Source organism: Sinohyriopsis cumingii, chromosome 7 (assembly GCF_028554795.1).
Source record: "Sinohyriopsis cumingii isolate HCF-2022 chromosome 7, ASM2855479v2, whole genome shotgun sequence".
In the NCBI taxonomy this organism is placed as follows: Eukaryota; Metazoa; Mollusca; class Bivalvia; order Unionida; family Unionidae; genus Sinohyriopsis; species Sinohyriopsis cumingii.
In genome coordinates this window covers 112,313,305-112,330,399 of record NC_142967.1, presented here as the reverse complement: position 1 = coordinate 112,330,399, position 17,095 = coordinate 112,313,305, and the positions used below count along the sequence as shown (strand labels likewise).

Genomic DNA, 17,095 nt, shown 5'->3' with positions numbered 1-17,095 from the left:
TATGCAGTTGCAATATCGCTATCATCATAGTGTTTAAACAACACTTTTGATTGCAATTAACGACCTCCCGTCTCCTTTGGATAGTGGGAAAATTACATTTCTCGCCCTACTTGAAATGTCTGCGACATTTAACACAATAGACTATGATATTTTACTTCACCATTTACAGTATTTATTTGGTATTGAGGAAACAGTCTTCCTAAGGTTTAAGTCAACCCTTGTCAACATAACACTTTTTTGTCCGTAAATGGAGAACATTGCAACCCAGTTGATTTATGTGTGGTGTTCCACAAGGCTCTGTTTTAGGCCCCGTTATCTTTATTCTCATACATTCAACCGTACTCAAGTGTCATCAAATGACATCGGTGTCTCGCCAATTGTACTACACTCAAATATACAAACCTAGCTGCCCGACTGACGTTGAGGCTGCCAAACAAAGCAGATAGAGGTGTATTTCCTATGTGAAGTTATGTATGATATGCAACAAGCTACTGATGAGTAGTTATGAAACTAAAGCCATCCGGATGACCACACAAATATTGTCTCATTCACATCATTTACAACAAACAATACGTATCAGCAAAACCAACATTAAATTCATACAGTACGATATCTAGTTGTCAGTCTGGACAGTACCCTCTCTTTACACCACCATGTCATGAACACATGCAAGGCTGAATATCTGGGGTTGCGATGCATCAGCCCCATTTGCAATTTTCTTTAACACTTGCGCATTCCTTGATACTTCCAAGACATGAATATTGGTATGCACTTATATATGGTTCGTGTCAGGATATCATTTTCATTAAACCTCCGCTCTACAGATTCTTTACTCTGTATGTGTATATTTGTTTGAGCTTTTATTGCAAGATCATAATGTAAGTTCACAATGTAACCAAGGTTTTAACTAATTTTGCCATTATGGATAATCAGATTATAACACACATATCGCACTTATGTGCTTTGGTAGCACAAAATGAGAGGTGTCCAAATAAGCGACGATGGATTCCACATGAAGCCAATATACTGCCTCTCGTGGTGACAGTGTGATGGAGTATATATTTGTACACAATAGGGAGTTTAAGACGGAGTTTTGTGTATATCTGGACCACATATACACAATTAATGTGTCCACGACACACCACAGAGTACTGTGCAATCGTTACGATATCCACATTCACACATCCCAAATGTGTTTCTAAATATCTATTAGTGCATTGTTTTGCTCTCAGTTGTACATTTCCGTGCAATTTGATGTACATCTATTTCGTGGTGCCGACTACAAAGTATGTATTGTTATAGTCGTGACCAATGCTAATGCGTGCGTGTTTGTTTTGGATTTTTAACGTAGCTTTAATACATTTTCAGTCATATCGCTACGACGTCTGCAGTGTGGCAGTGTATAGTGAAGCATAGCACTGGGGCATCCTGTCGCAGACATGTAGCATGATGTCCCACCCAGTCACATCATCCAGACACCAGGCCGAACAGTCCTAACCGTAACCTCTTAATTCTGAACGCCCAGCCAGTCAGCTGTTGGTGCTATGTGTTGTACATGTCTTTCGTATGACTCGGCGGGGATTCAAGACCGCGACCTCATGCATCCGAGGCGGACGCATTAGCCATTAGGCCACCGGAAAGGTCGCCAATGCTAATACTTGTTTAAAATCAAGTGCCCTAGCACATATGCGGTAGATAATGTTCGAACTTTTGTTCCTTTTCACAAAAGTATGTGCATAATTTCCACATACCAATTCGTTCTTTGAATATTGTACACTCATTAGTATTAGGACTGAAGTGTGCGCAATCGAACTTGATGAATATACGTAATGTCTGCAAATTTATTCTTTGCAAATAAAATATTCGCCAAATACTTCTCGTGCCGCATCAGCATAGTGTATACTTCAGGACAACGACGTACATTATTAATCTGAGGTGAATTCGCCGGAAATACGTTTGCTGCTTAAGGCAATGCGTGGCCACTATATTCATCAAAAAGATTAGGATGCAAGGTCATGATAATAATATTTACCGTTCATTCAAAAGAGCTTGAATCCTTGACTGCACATTTTCCGCAAAGATACTTATGTTTGTAACGAGAAAATTACGTTGGCATATATTCTATCTTTGTAAAACATTAAAATGTATTAGTACATACACAGCAGGCTAGGTTTGTTGCTTCATAATGAATAGCATATATATGTAAGATTCAATTGACCAAAGTTCCAAGATTTTGAACTTTCTGAGCGAAACTAATGTAAACTTTAAGAGGACATTATTGCAAGCGTAGATGATTGATTGTTATGATGCATTGTATCAGATATGAATACAACGAATCTTCTTTGATCAGCGTTTAATCGTAGTTCACATATCCGACATTCAAGATTGAAATAAATGTAAAAATTGTACATTTTCAACCGTTATTTTTTATATTTATTTCAAAGTTCTTTGGGGGGTGGGAGTAAGTGGAAAAACATCTTAAAGATGCATGCATGATACTAACATGAATAATGCAGATGAAAGTAAAATGTACCTACCGTAAATCACAATTTGCATTGTATCGCTTTCATTATTGGTTGCATTAACAAATTGCACACATTTCCATATTCCTCCGTCCCTTGCCCTGTCTAAGCCATCAATATAAGCATAAGCTCCACTAATGTTGGCTGTGAAGCTGTAATTGCTTGCATTCCTGTCACACACTCCACCTCTTTGGGGATAGCATCTGGAAAGTTCAATACGTTTGGGGTTTAGCCAGAAGATCATGCCATCTTTAAATACGTCGCGACTCAAACATGAGAGAGTCAGGTTTCCTCCTACGATTGGAACCGAATTGTCACTTTCAAGCCTCAGGTTATGCACTTCTGAAAATGATGAAGATATGGTTTTATATCTCAAGTTTAGATAATACATATAATGATATGGTTAATTACTTCACATTTTCCATTACGTACAACCCAGAAAATAAATTACAGGCGTTAATTTTGCAGCCCTTTCGTTTTATACGGCTTTCTTAGTTGGGTTCATTGCAATCATTCTTAAACAAACAATCAGTGTGGTGCAAATTATGCTAATTTTGCGGTACGTTTTAGTAATCATTTTGCAGTCTAATTACTAGTGTAATATAGATCTCTATAGAGTCAATTGTGCTATGGATATTTAATTTGTGTTGTTTGTAGCATTTCTCCATGATTATATTCAATTTTCGCTTTGTATTATAAGGAAAAATATTATTTATTGAATGTTAAGATATGTGTTCGTTTTCGCTTTTTTCTGTTAGTTACCTCAAGAAAATAGGGTTGTAAAAGAACATTCAGGGCCATTCCGGGATTTTAATTTCTCTCAAATATTTCAGAAAACATGAATTTGTATTTGAAATTTAAATTCTCTTTTAAACTAAATTTCTAAGCCTAGGGTAGTTTAATTTTACATATTTGAGATACATTTATTGAAATCAGCAGCCTTTCAGAATAGAATTTAAAGTTGAGAACGTTGTTTTAAGCCAACTCAGAAAGGTTTGGAATCTTGGTAAAAGGACTTTCATGACAGACCAATGGATTTAGAATTAAGAAAGCTTCAGTTTCAATAGAAATGATACAACGCAAAGAGAGATGGAAGAGAGAGTGAGAAATAGAATTATAGAACAGAGAGGGAATGAAGAGAGACAAAGTGCAATTACCAAAAAAAGGAATACAGAGAGAAAGATAAAAGGAAGAAAGTTTAAAGTATGATGTTATCAGAAATATGAAGTTATTACCCTCTATTCAGGAAAATGAAATTGAGAAATATTTGTTACATTTTGAGAAAGTTGCTGAAACATTGAAATGGCTCAAGAGAGCACTTTACATTGCTATTATAAATGTGCATTTGTTTTAAAAAAGCTTTTGAAGTCTACACTTTAGTCTCAGTAGAATAATGTGCTGATTATGAGATGGTCAAGTAAAATATTCCATTTAGCCGCCGTTTGCTAAAATACAAAAACTCAGTCTCATATGATCACTTCCAAGTCAACATAGAGCACAAACTTTAGGAATCAAACTTCTGAAACGACTGATCAGAAATCCGTATCTCCTCCTGTGGCTTGTCACTCATGGTCAATAATCTCAAGATCTTAATCAGTTTATTGGACAAATATTAAAGGCAATCTTGTCACACATATTGAAGCTGATGTAATTTAAGTGGAACAGTTTTACACTAATACCAGTTGATTTGTTTAATTTTCAAAACTTCTTTGAGACGGGGTCTGTTTTTCAACTTTTATAATAATGATTGTCATTTTAGTCAGCTACAATATCATGCCTGGAAATATAATTATTTAGATTGTTTGTTTTCTTTATTTTGGTACGTATCCGTATATGCATGTTGAATTTCTTTTTCTTTAATCAACATATAACTTTTCATGCACATACATCAAGTATTACATTTTCCTAGCAGATAAATTGCACTGTTCATTGTTTCAAAACACAACCACATTTTTCAAATACACACGATTGTTGCTTCTTATCATATACTGTAACTAGATCAATAAATCCTTGCTCCATCAATACTACTCAGTTGTTAATTGCAATCTTTGTAATAAATGTGCTTCTGCTTCCACAACTTTAATGACTTTGCGCAAATCAACTTTTATCCATCTATCCATTTATACATCCACCCATATAAGCATATATTATGTATTTTGTTTGTGCACAATAACGGAAGTTTTCCCCTATTTTCAGTTACCGTAATTATGGATAGCATGCACTTGGGGTAAAATCTAAGGAAACGTTGACTGTGGTTTAAAGAACACAAGCAGTTTCTGTACAAGAACATTCTTTATACATTACAGACCAAGGTCAAACGTTGTTGATAGTTGCACATGGGGTATGGAAGCCTAATGATTTGAAGGTCAAATGTATCAAAACCCAATCACAAGGTACCCAAGGCTCATCTACAACATATTCTTGCATCTGAAAAACCGTTAAGCGGAATATTGGTCGACTTTGTCGGTCCCTTACCTTAGACCATTTTGAAACTGGAATTATGACGTGACAGACGTACAAGGAAAAGTAGATCACAGCCTGTTGTCTTGCACACACCACAATATCTTCTACAGATTAATTATTGTAATCCTAATAAATTTAGAAAGAAATTTAATTAAGTGAATAAAGTTACATCATTAATACATTGTCAATATGTTAATGTATTATGTTGAAAGAGTATGATGATTGCGGTAAAGGTCCTTTACCATAACTTGTACAGGAGGAAAAACAAAATAAACTAGTTTGCTGCTGCTAGCTATCAGGCTATGATGATTTAAGTGATGGAATGAAATCTGTCTGAGGAAACGTTGGTGTAAGTCATTACTGGAGTTCAGAAATATTGAATAATCTTCACCAGAAACGTTCAAATCTACATCAGCAAGAAAAAACAGAGCCAAAAACGTTACTATCTGAATACGAACACTTTTCCAGACATCTATCATCATGCTTAAATTTAGACTATACACCCGTAAAACAGCAGCAGGGGGGGCGAATCCGACATTTTGTCCAAACGTCATTTGGCTTAATTGATACTTTCTGCACTCAGCGGATCCGGTGTCGTCAGCGCCTGGTAAAAAAAAAACGACGTCGTCGTCGAGGGGGCGTCCGGACGTCATTTGGCTTAATTAATACTTTCTGCGCGCCGATCCCAGCGTCGTCAGCGTCCGGTAAACACATCGACGACGGCGTCGATGTCATCGCCCCCCCCTGCTGCTTCCTGTGATCGACGTTGAAATTGACCCGTAACCTCATTTCAGTGTGGCGGGTCAGTTTCGATGAAGGAACTGTCATAATTCCTATAAAAAATTAATTATGACAGTTCCTTCATTGATGGGGAAACTGTCAGACACTTTCCCCATGTGTGACGGGTCATTCCATAATTGCAATGGGGCATTGTTGTTGTTGTTGTTGTTGTTTTACAAAATAAAAATTTTTTTTATTAAATAATGCCCCATCGGCGATTTTTAACCGACGAGGATACCAATGAAATAATAAGACTCCGTGGGAAAACACCAATATCGGAAATAGCAGATCGATACAAAATCAGTTACCAGCGCATCTATAAAATCTGGAAAAATGAGCCTGACAATGATATCCTCAGCATCGACGATGAAATAAAACAAATTGTTGATGCACCCAGTGATGCGAATTCATCCATGGACGCCATCGTGGATAAACAGACCATTCAGGACTTGCAATGGCGGCTAAATAATTTGACCAACGAGAATAAATCATTGCAACAACGGTTAAAACACGTGTCAAGCACAGCCGATTATAATCGTATACAACGGCGTTATGACTATTTACAACAGCGTTATGACTATTTACAACAGCGACATGATGATATGCAACGACGTCACGATGATACTCAACGGCGTAACGATGATGCGCAACGGCGTCACGATGACATGCGACGCACCATTAATGGGCTTCAGTATGAACTCGGAAATGTCCGGAAGGAATTGAATGAAGCACAACACGATAATGCGCTACTGATTCAGCGAATCACCGAGATAACCGCCGCCCCCAACGAGTCAGAAATAACCAGAAAAAAGAAAAATCTCCGCGAGGATAAACCTCGTGAGGATAAATTTGTAATCGATGAAATCCCCGGTGTGGTATCTCGCAAGGACATCAAGTTTGTGAACCGCATGGACAAGGCGCTTCAAGATGGCGACTAGACCTTTCGTTCGGTAATTACCCATACTGTGTCAAATCGTTTGACGTCATGGTTTGGAAACATTTTTTCATACTCTCTTTGGTAATATTTGTCGCGGAGGCATAACCGAGCTTTCGCTGAACGACTTTCAAATACCATACAATCGTATTTATCCCCGCTGGAAAATTTCTGAACCGCATGAAATCTTCCGTTCTTGAATTTTACATTGATTGGCATCCTTGGGCAGGACTTTTTATAGTCGCTAATGACGCTGTCGAATTTCACCGGGTGATATTCCAACAGTGACATTATAATTAAAGCCGTTATTTAACTAAATATTAAAATGATATCAGGTAGTATGGGGTTTGGATCGCATCATGTTCCTCATGATAGAATAAATTGGATTGACCGCAGCAATAATGATTTACCGCCTTATACTCCACCACGGCAATTTCGATATGATAAAACCCGAAAAACAACACCCGATGGCGTCGTTATGGGCTGGCAAATAAATACTATCTGTTTGAATATCTCAAAGAAAAAAATTATCGAGTTTGATTCGGCGCCAGAAACCGCTAGGCATTTTAATATTTATCAGGTCTATAATGATGACCTTCCCTATTATCTCGTTGATGGCATCGGAGACATTTGGATCATACTCCGCGGGGATATTCCTGATGAAAAATGCGCTTGGTTTGATAACCTCGAAACGTTATTCGATAACGCCGTTGATGATCTTCCGTTGCGTTGTCGCGATGAGGTAAAGCGAATGCTTCGACGGTCGCCGTTGTGACCATCGTGATGACATCTCGGTGGGCGCACAAACGGTTCTATCAAGTTTGGGAGTCACATGTAACTCTCCCCATTCCTCCATTGATGAAGGAAGTGTCATAATTCCTATAAATAATTATTCTGACATTTCCTTCATTATCGGGAAAACCATCCATTAACCGCCCACAAATGGAATCGCAACATCGCGGAGACGGTCCGGTATCTGGTTATCAATCTCGGCCAGTCGTCCATCGATGAGGAAACTGTCAGACACTTTCCCCATTCCTCCATCAATGAAGGAACTGTCATAATTCCTATAAAAAATTATATTGACATTTCCTTCATTGATGGGGGCTGTCATAAATTCCTCCATTATCGGGAAAACCATCCATTAACCGACCACACATGAAATCGTAACGCGCTGGTATGTTCGTCCGTCGCGGTAACATTTCCCCCGGCGAATCCAACATCATCGATGGTCTTGTTGATCCACGCCGGATTATTTACAAAATCAGATTCGGGCCACTCAGGATAATACAGCACGTAGTCGGATCGACCTGAGTTCTTAGTGCCGTCCGATTGTAATCGACCGCCGAATCCCTTGTAGATCGATTTGATTTTTTCAATGATATTTTTTAGCGTCAAATCGCCCCTTCTAAACCTTATATCCGGGAATATCTCGCAGAAATGTTTCAATAGTGTATTATACTTGTCAAGTCGGTCTGGTTGCGCTAGCATTTCAGAAACGCTATTGATTAACCCGGCGCGACTTACAGGAACACTTTTCACATCAAGTCGATCCGGAACCACATCGGGGAGACTTAACGCGCCAAGAACGTTTCTAACGATTTTAAGTTGTTGCCGGGGGCTGATTTTATCGGACCGACACGGCGTCGTTGCTACAGCGCTACCATTATTATGCTCGTCGACTACAACACGCTGATATCGCTGCAGCCGCGAAACGTTCTTATTCAGATGTTCTATCCGGTAGTTATCTAGTTTTCTTACATCGGTCTGAAACACGTAATTGAGATACGTCAACGCCTTTTCGTATGGCTCTAGCCGCTGTTCGGGGTCGTATTGGTAGTATTTATCACGTATATTCTCACTATTAACCGCAGAAATTCTTTCTCCGATGCAAGATTTTAAAAAATCATCTACGCGTGGATCGCTATTGAGTACCGCGTCACTGACTCGTTTCTGCTTTTGCTGTTTTTTTTTTCCTTCCATATTTCGTATTCATCTGGTAATTCCCATTCAACTAAATAACCGGTTCGTTTCATCATTTCAACGAGTCTGCACGTGAAATAGCGTTTTGAATTATTCTCGTCAATAATCGTGCTAATAAACATATATCCGTAACCGGTATGTACATCACAGCGATTCGGGGTTCTAAACAGCAACTCTGACGACGATAAATTTCTTTCATGTGATTCGATTGCGGAAATAATATCATCGCGGGTCAATGGAAGCTCCGTGCGGCCTCGTTTTGTTGCAGAGTAATGTATTTCCGAAATATTTCTGAAACGATGGATGGCTTGTTTGGTCGCCTCTACAGAAACTAATTCCTCGGAAAACACCGTCATGTACTTGAATCGCGGGTCCACAATGGATACCCCGGCCTCGACGGTATAATTGTAGATCACCACGTCGATGTTTTCAAACGCCGCAGTGGTATCAGCGAAATCTCGCTGTTTTTCGGCCGGGTCGGTGTCCGCATGATAGTATTTTGCTCGGTATCCTAAGTGCTGTAACAATCTGGCAAGTGTTTCCACAGAATAATTTCCGCGTCGTTTATTGTGCGCGAATACAACTACACGATTTCCTCGTCGTAACATGTCCAGCAGTTTACTGTAGTTGTCTCTGTGAGACTGTTCCACAATGAATTTTTTACCATGATCGGGCCGATATTTGTTGATGAGGAATTTCATGTCCGGGCGATTCAAGTATTTCCTGAATAATTCTAAGTCGTCATTGTTAGCATCAGCGTCAAGTACAATTACCCGTTTCGCGGATGAAATCAGCCATGTCAGCGTTCCCCAAATCTGTTTACCGCGTCTTGATGAGACTATTTGTCGAAGAATTCCGTGCCACTCATCCAGCAATAGAACATCGGGAATTCCCTCGACAGGTACAATTGATTCTATTTGTGAAATGACTCTACGAGGCGTTTTAACGTTGAATATAATGTCCCCATGGATACTTTCGTACGATTCGAGATTATAGTCAATGGCGGTCTTTCTGGTAAAGGTCTTTCTGTACGAGACGCACAATACAGACTGATCATCTCGTATTGATTTCCACGCCGACTCTGACTTGCCGAGTCCACAGTGGGATCCATCCATGTAGTCGTCGTTGAGAATGATTTTACATCCCCGGCCGCCTTCATGAACTGGTGACTCGCGATAAGCGTAATCGGGAGTCCTCTTGGGAAACTCGCCACTGTAGTCCTTGCGGCGATAATTAAAACTCCTTACATATCTTTCGTAGAGGATTCTATCGTCACTAGCGGCTTCAATATCACGCGGTATTATTATTTTTTGCGTGCTTCTGTAACAACCGATTACAAACTGATCAGAGTAAACGCACACAAATGCGTCAATGGCCTTTCTCTCGATGAATCCACCGATCTCATTGTATCCGTGACGTCGCTGACATATGCCGCAAAATGAGCCCGCAACTCGCCCCAGCGATATTATGTTGCCGAGTCGATTTGTAGTCCCGGTGATTTGATTGGGCTGTCCGGACAACAACGTGGAAAATTGTCGAATTTGTTCAGCAGTAAGATCATCACACTCGGTGATTTCAGGTTCCGGTTCGGGCTCAAGTTGTTCGTAACACGGCTGAATAGAGACCGGACAAGATAGCAGCGTACTGGTGAATCCAACAGGATAGATCAATCGCTTAGCAACGCTGTTTGGTTTTGCCGATCTAGTTCCGGGTAATTTAATGCTATGCAGCCCAGCTTGTGTATCAACATTCCATGCTGGTCTATCCGCGGCGACTTTCTTCAACAGCGATTGATGTTCCTCGAAATCCACCGGGATCGTTTTCAACAGGATGTGATAACCGCCGCTGGTTTCAAAAATCAAAACATCGTTGACGGAATCAACTAAATCATGGAAATACGACAACAACTCGGCCAGCGATGGCGTCTTGGAATCCACGTCGATGGTAGGATATCTGCACCGGTGTTTCGGAATAATCTCATTAACAGCGGAATATCCCTGAAATTCCCTTATGTCCGGATCATCTACGAATACGTAAAATCTCCCCATTTGTTGGATAATTACTCCACGAATTTGATAGTCTGCTACGGTGAGAAGGTCAATTGCGGACTTTTTACTGGAAACCCTCCAAGATGGACCCAAATGCCTTCGGTAGTATTCTCGCACGTCGTGATACGTTTCCGGGGACGTAAAAAATTCATCCGGGGACTCCTCATAGTAAGATGTTCCACGCCCCAATTCGTCGATAAAGGTGTTACTGGAATAATGATTATCCATTATACTGTATAATTTTTAATATTTAATTGAATGCTTATTAATGGTTAATAATAATGGTTAATCCGGCGCTTGCTGTCAATAAATGCAAATGGCTTCCCCAGGGATCAAAGGCCCCATGCGGAAAAAACTGCTACGGTGAGTTTTGCGGGATGCATAATAGTAGATCAAAACAGGGGAGCAAGGACGGTCCTCAGCCCTGTCTCAGATGCGGAACGGGCGTCCGAGGAAAGATTAGAATTTGTATCGGCTGTGGAAGCCCCCAGTATCGGTCAGCGGTAGAATACTGCCAACGAAAGAATAAACCGATACCATCCCCGGAAGAGTTTTTAAAATCTCGAAAGGAAGCAGGACGCGGTTGAACGGAATTTTTAATTGTGGAGTGACCCGTCACACATGGGGGAAAGTGTCTGACAGTTTTCCCATCGATGAAGGAACTGTCAAAATTAATTTTTTATAGGAATTATGACAGTTCCTTCATTGATGGAGACAGTTCCCGATAATGGGGGGAAAGTGTGGAAAGTCCTATAAAAAAATAAATACCACATTTTCCCCAATTTGGTGCCTCGCTGGAATATTTTTTCAGTACAGATGTGACATTGGAATGATACCCCACTTTCCTCCAACAAGTCCTGTTCATGGAAATAATACCACACTTTCCTACTACGCTGACAATCTGGCCGACCAACGGAATAAAAATTTGAAATTGTAATACTGTACATACGAGTAGTGTTACCATGCATACGTATTTGTTGATTTTGCTGGTTGCTACCACCACACATGCTGGCCTTAGATTACCAGGAACCCCATATAGTTGGTATGGTAGATCAGACTGTGATTGCCCAAGATTATCGGAGCTGCGATTGTCCTGAGTGTCCGCCTCAACAAACATGCCCCATATGTAAGAGCTGTAATTGCCCTGCGTGCCAACGTCAGTGTCAGCACGTCAACGCTGAAAAAAATGGCGGAAGTATTTATTCTTATATCAGCAAGGACTGGCTTGTAAAAAACTGTGATTGCGGCATAAATATCAAAAAAAAATTAATGGAGGATAAATGAATTACAAAAATATTTTTTTTTTCTGCGGTAAAAATATGTCGGTTGTTTTTATTGTTGTTGTTATTGACCCCTAAGCAGTTACTACTAGTAGTGACCTTGCAATAACAACAACAATAAAAACAACCGACATATTTTTACCGCAGAAAAAAAAATATTTTTGTAATTCATTTATCCTCCATTAATTTTTTTTTGATATTTATGCCGCAATCACAGTTTTTTACAAGCCAGTCCTTGCTGATATAAGAATAAATACTTCCGCCATTTTTTTCAGCGTTGACGTGCTGACACGGACGTTGGCACGCAGGGCAATTACAGCTCTTACATATGGGGCATGTTTGTTGAGGTGGACACTCAGGACAATCGCAGCTCCGACATCTTGGGCAATCACAGTCTGATCTACCATACCAACTATATGGGGTTCCTGGTAATCTAAGGCCAGCATGTGTGGTGGTAGCAACCAGCAAAATCAACAAATACGTATGCATGGTAACACTACTCGTATGTACAGTATTACAATTTCAAATTTTTATTCCGTTGGTTGGCCAGATTGTCAGCGTAGTAGGAAAGTGTGGTATTATTTCCATGAACAGGACTTGTTGGAGGAAAGTGGGGTATCATTCCAATGTCACATCTGTACTGAAAAAATATTCCAGCGAGGCACCAAATTGGGGAAAATGTGGTATTTATTTTTTTATAGGACTTTCCACACTTTCCCCCCATTATCGGGAACTGTCTCCATCAATGAAGGAACTGTCATAATTCCTATAAAAAATTAATTTTGACAGTTCCTTCATCGATGGGAAAACTGTCAGACACTTTCCCCCATGTGTGACGGGTCACTCCACAATTAAAAATTCCGTTCAACCGCGTCCTGCTTCCTTTCGAGATTTTAAAAACTCTTCCGGGGATGGTATCGGTTTATTCTTTCGTTGGCAGTATTCTACCGCTGACCGATACTGGGGGCTTCCACAGCCGATACAAATTCTAATCTTTCCTCGGACGCCCGTTCCGCATCTGAGACAGCAGCAGGGGGGGCGAATCGGACATTTTGTCCAATCGTTATTTTGCTTAATTATTACTTTCTGCACTCAACGATCTAGTGTCGTCAGCGCCTGGTAAAAAAAAAACGACGTCGGTCCATCCTACACGATGGTGACGTCATTTGGTTTAATTAACACCTTCTGCGCGTCGATCCCCAGCGTCGTCAGCGTCCGGTAAGCACGTCGACGACCGCGTCGATGTCATTGCCCCCCCTGCTGCTAAGGAGTTATTTACAATGAAAATTATTTACAACTAACCGAATATTTGGTCAAGTCCGATACGATATCGTGTCCGAGGATCATGTAAATTTATCGTTACGAATCCATGTGGGGTCGACTGAGCATGACTAAAAAAGTTTCGAAAAACATTAAAGTCCATGTCACCGCCGCACCATGTCTGCCAAATATTTCGTAGCGTGTGTGTATCAACGCCGTTGAATACAGCAAGAATATTACAGTTGTCTCTGATTACTTTTGGAATCTGAGTATACCGTTGAGTGACATATATCACGTCAGTGTTTTTATGCCTGCCTCTGGAAAATATCCTAGCTGGGTTTTTTTGATTGTCTAACATAACATCATCGTACACGACTAGATTGTTAACGTCGCCATCAATATCATCAATACCTGGTGCATCATTGATATCTGTAATAAACTCAATAACATTTTTTTTTAGCGATCGCTGATGCATTCTCGTTGAAATCTTTCAACACCTCGTAGCATCGTTGATCATCCACGCTAGGAGCAACCAAATATAACTTATCCCACTTCATCCATCTCATTATTAAATTGAGTAACAATTGCGTCTTGCCGGATCCCGATGGTCCGATGATAATCATCCGGATCGAGTTTGGTAACGCTGCAACATGCTTAACTGGTTCTCTTGTTTTAGTCGCCGAAAAATCAATTATATTCATATCTCTATACATAAATTATGGATCTATATTGTGTGAAGTGTAGAGTACGTACTGGCACAAATGATATGACAACCGCTACAACAAGAAATAACAGATCGGCCCTTACTGGTAAGTGTGTACAATGCGGTACAAAGAAATTTAGATTTATTTCTATTAAACCCGGGGATGTTTTAAAAAAAAGCGAGGAGGTGATATTGCAGCCAGGTTATCAAAACTCCCCGGAACACCGTGGGCAAAGTATCCAGGAGAAAAGCACCTCCCAGGATATAGCTACTGTGGCCCCGGAACACGATTAGATATTAGACTCGATGATCAAAATCAGCCCAAACCCGGTGAGTATCCAATAAATGCTATCGATAAGGCGTGTCATGCTCATGATGTTGCTTACAAAAGTAGCGATCTGCAACAGCGTCATATCGCGGATGTAAAATTAATTCACGCGTTAAATGCTATTCCTGATAAATCCGTCAAAGAAAAATTGGCTTCATGGTTGGTAAAATCGGCTATGAAAGGTAAATTAATGATGGGCGCTGGTAATTAATAACAACATGGAATCCATCTATTATTCTCCGAGAGGATACTGGAAGGGGAAGGCCGCAATTGGTAAGCTTGCAAGCGCTGCAAAGGTAACAAAGGCCACTGCGGCTAATTGGTTATCCAAACAGGCTATATGGCAAATTTATCTACCACCGCCTAAACAAATCAACTTCTCGCGCTTTGATGTCAGCGTACCTAATGAAGTTCATCAGGCTGATATACTATTTTTGCCGCATGACAACGGTTACAAATACGCGCTAACCGTAGTTGATGTTGCGAGTCGATACAAACAAGCGGAGCCGTTAAAAACAAAGTCGGCAACTGAAGTAGCCGCTGCGTTTGAAAGAATTTATCGAAGAGGCCCTCTGCGCTGGCCAAATCTATTACAAGTTGATCCCGGTAGTGAATTTCGCGGCGCTGTTTTATCAACGCTGAAACATCATAGCGTCGCGATACGACGAGGTCATACTGCGCTACATCGTGATCAGGCAATTGTTGAACGATTCAATCGGACTCTTGCTGAACGGTTATTTGGATATCAATACGCGAAGGAATTCATCCAGGAAAAACGATCTCGTGAATGGGTTAAAAGGTTGCCAGGCGTAATTGCAGCGTTAAATAACGAGATTACCCGAGCAATCAACATGAAGCCCAACGACGCGATTAAATACGGGTATATACCCGGAAGATCAAAAATAGATAGCGTTTCCAAGCCGATTCTCGGCGATGTCACTGTTAGATATCTGTATGAACCAGGAGAGCTTGAAGGCGGTAAAAAAAGAGCTACTGATCCTATTTGGAGTGTTACCACACATAACATATCAACGATAACACGATCAACTGGTAGACCACCGATCTACAGACTGGATTCAACTGCTCCTCAGCGCGGATTTACACGCGAGCAACTACAAGTGATACCTAACGATACTCAATTGCCCCCACGTGGTCTTAACTAGCGCCGTTGCGTCTATTACACTCAAGACAGGTCAACCTCACATTGTTTTTGACATGACCGAGACTGTTATCGATCCTATCCACGGTAAATTGGCGAGTGTCTTTATCCGAATAACGCCAACTCATTATACAATTGCAACTCGCGCAGTGATTATTCTGTTGTTGTCGTAGCGAGATTATTAATTCGGCATCAATATCAAAACGCCGCTGTTTTTTTTTATCCTGTTGGCGGTAACCCGAGAGTTTTCTATTAATGACGCTTGCATCGATAATGTCGTTGTCGTTGGTGACTCCGTCACCGGCTTCGTCAATAACAATTCTTCGAAGCTGATTTATCCTCCGTACTCTGGACACTGCAAGATAGACTAGATTCGACCATTCGATGCGATTATCAACCATCCAAACAATTGTGTCCGTGATGGTTAGTCCTTGCGAGGAATGTATTGTTGTTGCGTATCCTAGCGTCCACGGGGATTTATCAGCACGTAGCGCGTCCTCGACGACGCTGATATCAACGAGCGCGATATCATTCAGCACGAGAATTTGTTTTTCTGTCCGGCCTGGAATTTCAACTTCAATGTTCTGCCGCCGTGTGTCCGCGGGTCTATAACATAACGGCACTGGGCGCGTTGGAAACTTTTCCTTATGCAACGTAAACAACCTCCGCTGAAGTGTGTCTCTGACTATCTTTCTGCTCGCTACAATCAAATCGTTTGGTTTCCATGTTTCCCAGAATTCATTTAACGGCGTTTCCGGAATCACCTCGCGGATTATTTCACATTGAATTCTATCCGGCTGTAATCTGATTAATTTCTTAACCTCGCGCAGTTGTTCATCAAGTGCTCGGTAATCAGTATCGGTTTCTTCATAATAGTCTACGAACCCGCTCAACCAATCATGTGGACCCTCGCCGACAAATGGTGGTGGTTGGCCATGGTCCCCACACATGATTACCGCTGTATTCGCGCGCAGCAACCACTCAAGAAACATTTGTAAAGTATCTAACGAAACAGTACATATCTCATCCCAGATGATAATGTCGGGAATAAATTTTTCACCCATTCGATCAGGAGTCCACTCACCGCCGCTGTATCGAAAAAAGCTGTGATAAGTAACGGCGTCAACATTTCGTTGTTTTATCTCTCGCGCTAGTCTATGGGTCGGTGTAAGCACGATTATACTTGCCCGCGTACGAAATAATTCAATTGCCCGAGTCGTCTTTCCTGACCCGCCACAGCCGCTTAAATAAACTGTTTTGTGTCTACAAATTGGATCAGAACACGATGGTGCATTAGACCATTCTGACAATTTATCACCGCGTAAGTAGTTGTTCTCAACGGTGACATCTGCTGACGGGGAATAATCGCGTCGTATTTCATTTTTAATTCTCCATGTACCCCAACTCTCGTCCGGACTAGTAAACTCGGCTACGTTTTCCTTATACGCTACGTCAACATAAAACGAATCAACGGCTACTCTAACCGCGGTATCGGGGAATCTATTTATCATCGAGAATAAATTGATAGCGGCATAACCCAGCATAGACGCCCTCAAATGCGGGTATGCCGGGCTGTCTCCATCGCTGTAGGTAACAACTGTACCCAACCTCGTTCCATTGGACAAGAAAGCTGTT

The 17,095-nt window shown here is 40.9% G+C and overlaps 1 protein-coding gene across 1 annotated transcript in view; it reads right to left on the bottom strand.

Moving 5' to 3' along the window:
- Nucleotides 1-17,095, bottom strand: part of LOC149795942 (uncharacterized) — a 154,494-nt gene that overhangs the window by 100,300 nt on the left and 37,099 nt on the right. The window contains exon 2 of the mRNA XM_089965862.1: nt 2,538-2,864. Within this exon, the coding sequence (XP_089821988.1) occupies nt 2,538-2,864 (327 nt within the window). The remainder of the gene's footprint in view (nt 1-2,537; nt 2,865-17,095) is intronic.